At 44.6% G+C, this 10,500-nt stretch overlaps 1 protein-coding gene across 1 annotated transcript in view; it reads left to right on the top strand.

The window, feature by feature from the left end:
• Window positions 1-1,532: 1,532 nt before the first annotated feature.
• The window catches only part of CLVS1 (clavesin 1), a gene marked incomplete at both ends in the record, with an annotated part of 133,529 nt that continues 124,561 nt past the window's right edge, over window positions 1,533-10,500 (top strand). Inside the window, one exon of the mRNA XM_082674841.1 lies at window positions 1,533-1,987. Coding sequence (XP_082530967.1) covers window positions 1,533-1,987 — 455 coding nt within the window. The remainder of the gene's footprint in view (window positions 1,988-10,500) is intronic.

Here is a 10,500-nt window from a genome sequence, read left to right as displayed (position 1 = left end):
TGGATTGGGAGTGTGGGATTAGCAGATGCAAACTAGTATATATAGCATGGAAACACAACAAGGTCTTACTGTAGAGCACAGGGAACTATATTCAGTATCCTGTGATACACCATAATGGAAAAGAATATGAAAAAGACTATGTATATATGTATGATGGAGTCACTTTGCTGTACAGTAGTAATTACCACTACATTATAATTCAACCATACTTCAATAAAAAATAAATTAAAAATAAATAAATAAATTCATTTCACCAAGGGAAAAACAAAACAAACAAACAAAAAACAATCATTATCATGAGTAAAATAATATCTCAGGACAACAGAAAAGTTATACGAAAAAATGACTTTTAAGTTCATATGGATATTGGGTTAGGTAGGGAGATAACCAAGAGTTTCAAGTCCCCTTGCCTTTTGTTTTTAAAAAAATAAATTTATTTATTATTTATTTATATTTTTGGCTGTGTTGGGTCTTTGTGTGGTGCACGGGCTTCTCATTGTTGCGGCTTTTCTTGTTGTGGAGCACAGGCTCTAGGCACACGGGCTTCAGTAGTTGTGGCATGCGGGCCCAGTAGTTGTGGCACACGGGCTTAGTTGCTCCGCGGCATGTGGGATCTTCCCGGGCCAGGGCTCAAACCCGTGTCCCCTGCATTGGCCAGGCGGATTCTTAACCACTGCGCCACCAGGGAAGTCCTCAAGTCCCTTTGTCTTTAGTAGAATAGTAAAACCACTTGTAAATGTCCGCACATGAGACCCTTTCTCACTGCTGTTGAATTTGATGACTGAAGGTCAAGCTTCCAGCCATAAGCCTGTCCTTTCCTCCCTGCTCCAGTTTACTGAGTTTAGTTTTGAGTAATTAGGTACTGTGGGGTGAAAATAGGGTGACTTTTAAAAGTCCCTTTTTATTGTTAAGCTGCAAATGGCTGCCTTTAAAACAGGTGGGGAGGGCGTATTTCTGTGAAAGAAACTGAGAAAAGAAGCTAATGGGAGGCCATAACGTCTCTGGATAGGAGGCCTGTGAATGGCCCCATAAAGCAGGCGGTAACAGAGGAGGATTTTTCTCTCTTCTTGGGTGATTCATAAAAACGCAATCTATTACTAATCTGACCATACGCTATCATGTTACCTAGTCAATGTAACTAAAAACTTCCTAAACGTATTGCAAATACTTGCATATTACACACTGAAGTTGTCAATAATAAAATTAGGCCAAGTATCCTCTTTTAAAGAAAATATACCCCTTATTCTTCTAATCAGATCTGCAGCATAATATACTGCTTTTCTGAGTTCCAGTTAACTTACCCAGACTTTCTTTGTATCATCTCTGTTTGTTTCTCTTGTGTGCATTTGTTTTGCAGTAAGCAATGGCCTCGCTTTTGCTTCTCTTTGGGATGGCCGCCACCACATAGGACCTGGATGTCCTACTGCTTTCCAGGAACAGAAAGAAGACCCTCTATTTGTCTGTTTCAGTGGCAGCTTGGTAGTAAAAAAAAACTGTTGAATGGGCCACAATTTCAGCAGACCATCACGTGAATGGGACCAGTCTCTTTTCTTCCCGAATATCAGAAATTAAGCGCTTGGAAAGGAGATTTGGCCAAGATGACCCATTTACAGGCTGGACTCAGCCCAGAGACTATAGAGAAAGCTCGCCTAGAACTGAATGAAAACCCAGACGTTTTACACCAGGATATTCAGCAAGTCAGGGACATGATCATCACCAGGCCTGACATTGGATTTTTACGCACAGATGATGCCTTCATCCTGAGATTCCTCCGAGCCAGGAAGTTTCACCAAGCAGATGCCTTTAGACTCCTGGCCCAGTACTTCCAGTACCGCCAGCTAAACCTGGACATGTTCAAAAACTTCAAGGCTGATGATCCTGGCATTAAGAGGGCCCTCATCGATGGCTTCCCTGGAGTGCTGGAAAACCGCGATCACTATGGCAGGAAGATTCTTCTGCTGTTTGCAGCCAATTGGGATCAGAGTAGGTAAATGTAGATAGTGTCTTTGTTTTTTCTTTTTCATAAGCATTGTCACTGCATGTTTGGGGCTGTATGCCTTTACAGACAACGGGCTCTTATTTAAAAGTATATATTCTACACGTCCACAAAGAGAATTTTAAGGCCACAGGTCTTTTACTGTCATCAATAGGTGATTACAGATCCACAGCAATGTTTTGGAACAAAAGAATCACAGTTTTAGAATTGTAAGAGACCTCTATTCATCAAAGTGGGTCATTTGTTTTAATGAAATTGAAATCTGGTCTTCTAGGAGAACCATATATTCTGTCTTTAGGGTTCTCATCTTCAACAACAACAACAAAAATGGATTCAGTAGATGGCTTTAAGTCAAGTGTTTTTAACACATGAACTAATTTCTTGGATCCTCTCCATGACTTTAATATCCGACCTTTCTTCTGCGTGCCAGACCTTCCCATCCAAATGCCTGCCGGCCATTCCTCCCGCAAAGTCCTATAAAGAACCATAAACTCAACACGTCCCAACGGAGTGCAGCATCTTTCCCGCTCTCCCCGCTCTTCCATCCCTCCAGTCTCTCGAGCCAGAAATCTGGGTGTCTTCCTGGACCGCTCCTTTGCCCTTGCTGCTCACATCCAATTAATTGCCAAGTGCTACCCCTTTCTTCTTAAAACCACCTCAAATCTCTTCACTCTCTTTGCCCCCATGGCTACTGCCCTAGTGTAATTTCTCATTATTTTCTCACCTGCATCACTGAGACAGCCTCCTGACTGGAGTCCCTGCCTCTGGTCTAGTCTCCTCCGAGCCATTGCAGTCTTTACCATCATCAGAGTAACCCTTCCAAAATTCCATGACGTCGCTCCTCTCATTAAAATTCTTCAGCGATCTGCAAGGTCTTCCAAGTAAAGCTCTGTATGATCCAACTTCTGCATCTCCTGCTCTTCTTCACCCTCTGCCCTTTTTCATGCTCTCTGGTGCGAAGTGTAAGCCTTGTCTTAAATAGCTGAAGTTTCAACATGCCTCCAAGCCTCTGGACTTGCCCCACCAGCTACTTAAGGGAGGGATCAACCATTTCTTATGCCAAGTCCAACCATCTTGGACATAACCTGCCTACTGACTCACACCTATCTCTATGGTTCTTCGGGAAGGTAGTCTTTACCTGCCTTCCATCCCAACCTGTTTCAGTGAGGTGCCTTCCTCTGCTCACATATTTCCGTTAAAGTAGTTACAGTTGGAGTATAAGAACCACTGTTATTTTAGTTAATATTTTTGAAAACATACCACATACTCTGCTAAGCATTTATATGTACATATATTATCTCATTTAATCCACTCAAGAACTTTGCATGATGGGTGTTCCTATGATCCCTGTTTTACATTTGATGACACAAGGTCTTGAGAAGTTAAGTAACTCATTCAGTGTCACACAACTAGTGAAATACAGAGTGGGGTTGACTTGAGAGCAAGTTATCTTAACCTAGCTTTACTGTAATTGTGTGTTTGCTTGTGTGTTCTTTCTTATTCCTCCTCCCAAGACTGCAGGTTCCTTAAGAGCAGGAGACTGTGACTTTTTCATGTTTATCTCTTGGGCACATGGTCCAATAGGCAATAAATGTTGAATGCAAAAGAATGCATGAATTAATCTCCAAAACTTCACCTGTGGCTTGAGCTCTCACAGGGGGATCATATTGAAATTATGGTATTTGGGGAAACATACGTTTAACTTTAAAAATATACCAAAGAGCCCCTCCCCCAAATATAATTAAAAGGAATTTCTAGGGCGCCCCTTTAGTGCCTCATATGACTGTTCCTCCTCCTAAAAATGATGATTCGTATGGGAAACCTTAGGGACCACTGGCTGTTTTCTGGCTGATAAACTGGAATAGAGCAATCTAACCCTGAAAAGGTATTTGAATGTTTAACACTATCAGTCTAGAGATTGTTCAGGTCTGCACCTAGGCCTGGGCTGCCCTGCTATGTCTCTGTTCTGTTATTCCATAAGCATTAAGGATGAGCCTCTTGTTACAGTGCTCTACTGATGAGAAAGATTTCCAGGTCTTTACATTCTCGCATATACCATCCACTCAACAAACATGTGACAAGTGTAGACTCTGTGCCAGGGCTTGTGCTTAGGCACAAGGACATGATGAACACGACGAAAATACAAGGTCCCTCCAGCAAACAACCCCTTGGGCCACCCACTGTCCAGTTATGGTGCAAACACATAGACAGCTAACTCCCATCTACCACAGGAGAATTCCTTTTGAGACGTAAACCATCAACACAGGACATGAGTCTTAAACTAGAGGGAGCAGCTGTCCTCTTGAAAAGGGCACATGAACATTGTGGATTTCGAAACAGAAAAATGTGATGATTCTGGAGAATGATCATGCTGAGGTCATCTGTGCTTAGTTGAACGTGTTGGAGAACTTGTCTCTGCTAAGACGGAAGATGCACAGAACACCAGTAAGCGATGATTTACACACGAGGAGATAAACCATCAGGAAATACCTCGTTTTGTATCAGTCTTTGGTCTGTATGTACCTCAGAATGTGTTAAGAAGCAAGAAGAAACAAGCCTTTAAGGGAATAATTCAAATCTTTATGATTAAGATAACCTTGAAAGAGTTACTTCACGTCTCTGTTCCTCAGTTTCCTCAGGTGTAAAATAAAAGGCTTGAACTAGGTAATCCCTGAGGTGTCTTCTAGCTCTGACGCCTCATGAATGTGAAGCTCGTTCAGCCTGATCCCACGGATGGAGGGGGATTTTAAAATTCACTTCATAGGCTCCTGATTCACTAGGTTCTTTGAAGTAATCCTTTCTTCTCTCTCTCTCTCACACACACACACAGTCTCTTTCTTCCACCCCTCCTACCCCTCCCAAAGCTGGGTCTACTTGAGGCAGTTTGTTTCAGATTGTAGAATACTATTTGTTCCAAACCACTTTGGCTTTAACAAGAAGGTGAACGACAGGGCTATCTTACTGATAGCCAAAGATGGTTAGAAGCAAACAAACCTCAATTTGAACCTGGATACTGTCATGTGATTTAGTGGTTCTATGACCTGGGACAAGCAGCCTCTTGATGGTTGTTTAATAATGTAGTTGGGAGGACTGAATGAAACAAGGCATTTAAGGTACACAGCGCATGGCTTGGCCCATGGTAAACAATCAATGTTAGCTTCTGGTATTATCACAAACACTATTAAACCTCCCACTACAAATATAATAGAGCACAGATGGTAAATAAGGTAAAAATAGAGACAGGCGTACAATATTTGAGAACAGAAGTGGGCCGACGAGTGTGAGCTGCCCCTTGCCCATCCTCAGCAGTTGTTAGCTTTCTCCCCAGAAGTGTTCCCTGTCACACAGACCTAGCCTAATGGAACCTTGAAGGGCTGAAGAGTTAGCACAGCTTTGCAGAATGATTACTTGACTCTCGTGGGGAGCCCGAGATGACTGGAAAGTGATTTGAACGCCTTATAATAAAAGGTTTACTGAGATTAAAATGGTTATTAATATTTATTAAAACGATGTAAATCTCATTCATCTAGACCCAGACAGCCTGAGTAAGAGCCCAGAACAGTGAGTGATGAAAAGTGCTACCCTCCAGGGGCGTGTGCAGGGCTAGGTGTGCCCACAGAGCACAGGAGCCTCCGAGCACAAGCTGGCCTCCTCAGCCGACTTCTGTCTTTCCTGAGGCTGCCGGGCTGAACCGAAACGAGTTAGATTAAGTCAGCGCCCATCTACTCATTCATACAGTGCGGCTGGCACCTCCAGGGTCAGCAGAGTGTGCATTTCAGCTCAGCAGCCTGGTGTGTAACGGAGACCTAAGGAAGCACTCTTGTTCAATGAGCCTTTTGATCTTTTTCACCTAGATTCATAACAACGTTGGCAAGAATTCCCAACTTGTCCCCTAAGATCTGATAAAAAAGACATCTATTTCTTGTTTCTTTATGAGTTGCATACTTGCACGGGGCCCCACAGCCTGATCTGCCCAGGAATGCCCTTCCCACCAAGGGGAAAACGTGAGCACAGAAGAACTCGTCTATTTTTTTCTGGATTTTGCTCAGTTAACAAAAGAGCTAAAAATGGGTCAGGTTATTTTACTTTCTGGAGCCTCAATATTATCAAATGGAAATGGATCTAGTACCTGGCATGTGGAGCTGTTGCAAGGATTAACCCCAAGTACTCTAGTTGCTGGTGTCCAAGGGGCAGAATAGGCTAGTGATTAAATGCACAAACTCTGAAGCCAGATGGCCAGCTTCAAATTCCAGCCGCCTCCTAACCAGCTATGTGATCCTGAGCAAGTTGCTTAAATTCTTATTATCCTCAGCTTCTCACCTGTGAAGTGGGGATGACCATGATCACAGATTAGCTCTAGTCAGTAAACGGCAGCTCTTTCGTAAGAAAAAACCTCAAAGCAGGCAAGTATCTAAGATATCAGGTCACAAGATGTTGTTTCTAAGGGCAGCAGAATTTGATGCCATTACTAACTTGCCTCCTCCTGAAAAGTATAGACAATACAGCTAAGACCCCAAGCCACCATGCTCCAAAGTCCTCCATGGTAGCTCAGCTGTGGCTGGCAGGCTCTAAGAAGTCACCTGGTCTTAGTGTCCCTACCTGTTATGTTTACTGTAGTCTCAGGATATCAGAAAAGCATTGGCGGGGAGCAGTCCAGGTAATACAAGCCCCACAATAGACTCCAATAGTATCTGTTGGTGCCATGTGCAGACCAGCTGGTCCCCAAGTACTTTAATGGGGGACAAAACAATTGGAAATGCATTGTAAATCAAAATATATAAAATTACACTGGACATTCTTTTGCCAGTGTATTGTTTGTTTCCCACAACTGAAAGCTCAAAAATCAGCAGCCAGGGCTTCCCCGGTGGCGCAGTGGTTGAGAGTCCGCCTGCCAATGCAGGGGACGCGGGTTCGTGCCCCGGTCCGGGAAGATCCCACATGCCGCGGAGCGGCTGGGCCCGTGAGCCATGGCTGCTGAGCCTGCGCGTCCGGAGCCTCTGCTCCGCAGCGGGAGAGGCCACAACAGTGAGAGGCCCGTGTACCGCAAGAAAAAAAGAAAAATCAGCAGCCAGGTGGAAAATTAGTTGCAAAGTTGGTTCTTTGAGGAGGCTGAGGCGTTCTAAGGAAGAGCCACGTTAGGGTAATTCAGCAGAGAGAAAAGGCAGCTGATGGACAGCTTGATTACTACCTTCGAGTATACAGAGTTATTATAAGAAGGCAATGAATCCTGTAGGCTCTCTTTCCCCAAGATACAGAACCAGGGACAAAAGATTTGCACTGAAGCACAACCATCTGGACTGAAGATCAGGGAGCCTGAGCCATGGCTTCAGCCCCAGGGCTGGGACAAGGGTGAGGGGCTGGTGCATCTGCTTGGGATGCAAAATTGAAGGGGGCACCGAAACACTTCATTAATCAAAGTAAATAACATTGTCATAAAATATTTTTTAGAATTAAAATTAACGCAAACAAAACTTCCTGACGAACAGAATATCCAAATATCCAAGAAGGCAGGATAAGAATTATTGAGTTTTCCTTGTGCTTTGCATTCCAATATGGCTCAGCACAGCATTGCTCAGGCCAATCAGATTTCTCCAGGGAAGAGCCTTAAGTTGGTTCCTAGTCAGTTATATTACAGTGTATAATTCTGTACATCCATACTCTATACAGCTGTTAGGACCTTATGGTTCCCAAGCATTTCCATGTACACTTTCTGATGTGATGCTCATAACCATTTGAGGAGTTTCAGTATCACTAAGTTACAAATAACAAAGAAGAGGTTTGGGGAGGAGAGGATACTTTCTAAACACGGAGCATTATGACTCATCAATGGAAAAACTTAGACTCAAGGCTTCCAATTCCAAGCTCATGGCAAAGACACTTGGAGCTGACTGCTTAGCTCCTGAGTGATTAGGTATTTCAAAATATCCACGGAGCTTCTGAAAGGCTGGAAGTGGATTTCCTGGTGGTAGACAAGGGTGTAGATGAAGACGACCACAGTGGAGAGGATCTAAGACTTAAGAGCAGAGATTCTCAAAAGAAGCACAACTGGCATTTGAAGCTGCTTAGTTCTTAATGTGCAGGGCTGTGTCCAGCATTGGGAATGTCTAGCATCCCCTGTCCCAGGTGCCGTCATCACCTGAACGACCACCTTCATAGTTCCAAAACCCTTAGGGGAGCTGGAACCCACTGTGAGAACCCCTGATGGGGCGTGTCTAAAAACGTCCTAACATCAATGTCAATAACACCCTTTGTTAATTGCCTTTGTGCCAAGTGTTTGATACATATAATTTATAATTCCTACCATAGTCCTGCAAGGATCTATGTTATGTGTGTAGGTAATCTATAAAAGAGATGAAATGCTTCTCTTGTCTGTCAATAGAAAGACTATGCCTTCCCATGAAACCCTACCTATGGTCTCATTCCTACCCTGAACTCAAAGCTTCCAGAGCTTCTTACAATCAAAGTCTGAATCACTGGTGTGTTGCTAAGTGGCAAAGCAGCCCTGGGGTCCAAATGCAAGATTTTTCACAGCCTCTTTTCAGCCCCCTCTCCTAGCCAAGAAGCCCAGGGTGTCTCGGTGTAAACAAGAAAGCCATTCCTCGAGAGTTCCCAGGGGGCTCAGACAGTGAAGGATGAGCATTGCAAGTTGGGTGCACCGGAAGTTGAGATGAATCTGGAGGCTCAATGGGGAGGGCCCGTCTAGTCCCTAATAAGAGTGGGAAGAAAGGGAGTGGAGAGGGACCCATCACTTCAGTTTGAGCAAATAAGAAGATGGGTGGGGTGCTGAACAATAGACAAGACATGCTAGTCTTTTTTTAACTATGTGATCAGTATTTTACGAAATGCAGTAGCATTAGTAACACTTGAAAAATAACAGTATACGTAAGAGCTGGGCCTGTAATGTATTCAGGCTGCAGAAAATACTAGGGCCCGTGTGCAGTTTTTTGACTCCTCATGAGATGGTACTTACGAGAATTGGGTCCACACGTTAGGGACCAGTGATTAAGAGTATGGTTCAATCCCAGCTTTACCACTTGTGAGCTATGTGACTCTGGGTGATGTAACTCTTTAAGTTTCCGGCTTTCTCAAATGGGACCTGGCAGTAACCCTAGCTAAGGTTGCTGTGAGGAGCCGAGATAATACAGGCAAAGCACTTGGCGGAGCCTTTTTTTTTTTTGCGGTACGCAGGCCCCTCACTGTTGTGGCCTCTCCCGTTGCGGAGCACAGGCTCCGGACGCGCAGGCTCAGCGGCCATGGCTCACGGGCCCAGCCGCTCCGCGGCATGTGGGATCTTCCCGGACCGGGGCACGAACCCGTGTCCCCTGCATCGGCAGGCGGACTCTCAACCACTGCGCCACTAGGGAAGCCCTTGGCGGAGTCTTTGACACACCGTTAAGGTTCAGTGTATGGAAACAAGTACTGTTACCACTTTATAGTGTAATTATCTACTGTAAGACTTGCTGTTGTTTAGCGGTATGAATCCAAGGTTCATGCGTTCCTCCATGCACTCCAGAGACGCGCTGAACAGTTAGAGTTGGCCAGCTCTGGGCGAGTTCCTGAAGGTCCAAAGGAGCTCCGCATCCCAGAATGGCATCTCACACAAGCCCCCCGCCCCCCCCCCCCAGTCCCTCCAGGTGTGAAACGACAGGAAGATGAATGATACTAGGGTACTTGACCTTCCTGCTGTCACAATTCTGAAAGCAAGGACACTGCCATGTTTACTTTGCAACGAAGAAATCAACCGAGGATCTATCTGCTCTCAGGGAATGGGCGCTTTTCCACTCACACTTTTTTTCTGGACAGGCGTTCAGCTTCTCCTCGTCGCCTCATGCCAGACGTGATGGAGCTAAAGGATATGCTGGCGATCCAGCTCCTTCAGACGTCACCGGTTATTGCTGAGCTGTGGCACCCTCCAAAGGGCTGGCGTGGCCTGCGTCTCGACAGCACGGTGGTGGGAGATGCGCATTAAGTGGGTTTTCTCTTCTGAGTAAAACCCTGAGCTAGTGGGTGGGATGTAAGTCTTCAGACTATAAATAAGCCACTTGACGGAGGTTCACCTTTAGCTTTTGGAAGAGCATAAAAGAGCTTTTTTTTTTTTAACAACTTTATTGGAGTATAATTGCTTTACAATGGTGTGTTAGTTTCTGCTTTATAACAAAGTGAATCAGTTATACATACACATATGTCCCCATATCCCTTCCCTCTTGCGTCTCCCTCCCTCTCACCCTCCCTATCCCACCCCTCTAGGTGGTCACAAAGCACCAAGCTGATCTCCCTGTGCTATGCCACGAAACTGAGTTATCTGTAGTGAGGTGGATGGACCTAGAGTCTGTCATACAGAGTGAAGGAAGTCAGAAAGACAAATACCGTATGCTAACACATATATATGGAATCTAAGAAAATAAAAGAGCTTTTTACAAGCAGCGGGGGGTCTACACCTCATTCAGTTTTACTGTCCTAAGTATAAGAACTTGTGAACGAGGGGCCAGATTTCCAAAATGTCA

Source organism: Grampus griseus, assembly GCF_964374135.1.
Source record: "Grampus griseus genome assembly, chromosome: 17".
NCBI classification, from domain to species: Eukaryota; Metazoa; Chordata; class Mammalia; order Artiodactyla; family Delphinidae; genus Grampus; species Grampus griseus.
The sequence above is the reverse complement of the archived record's forward strand: the minus strand, read 5'-3'. Positions and strand labels throughout refer to the sequence as shown.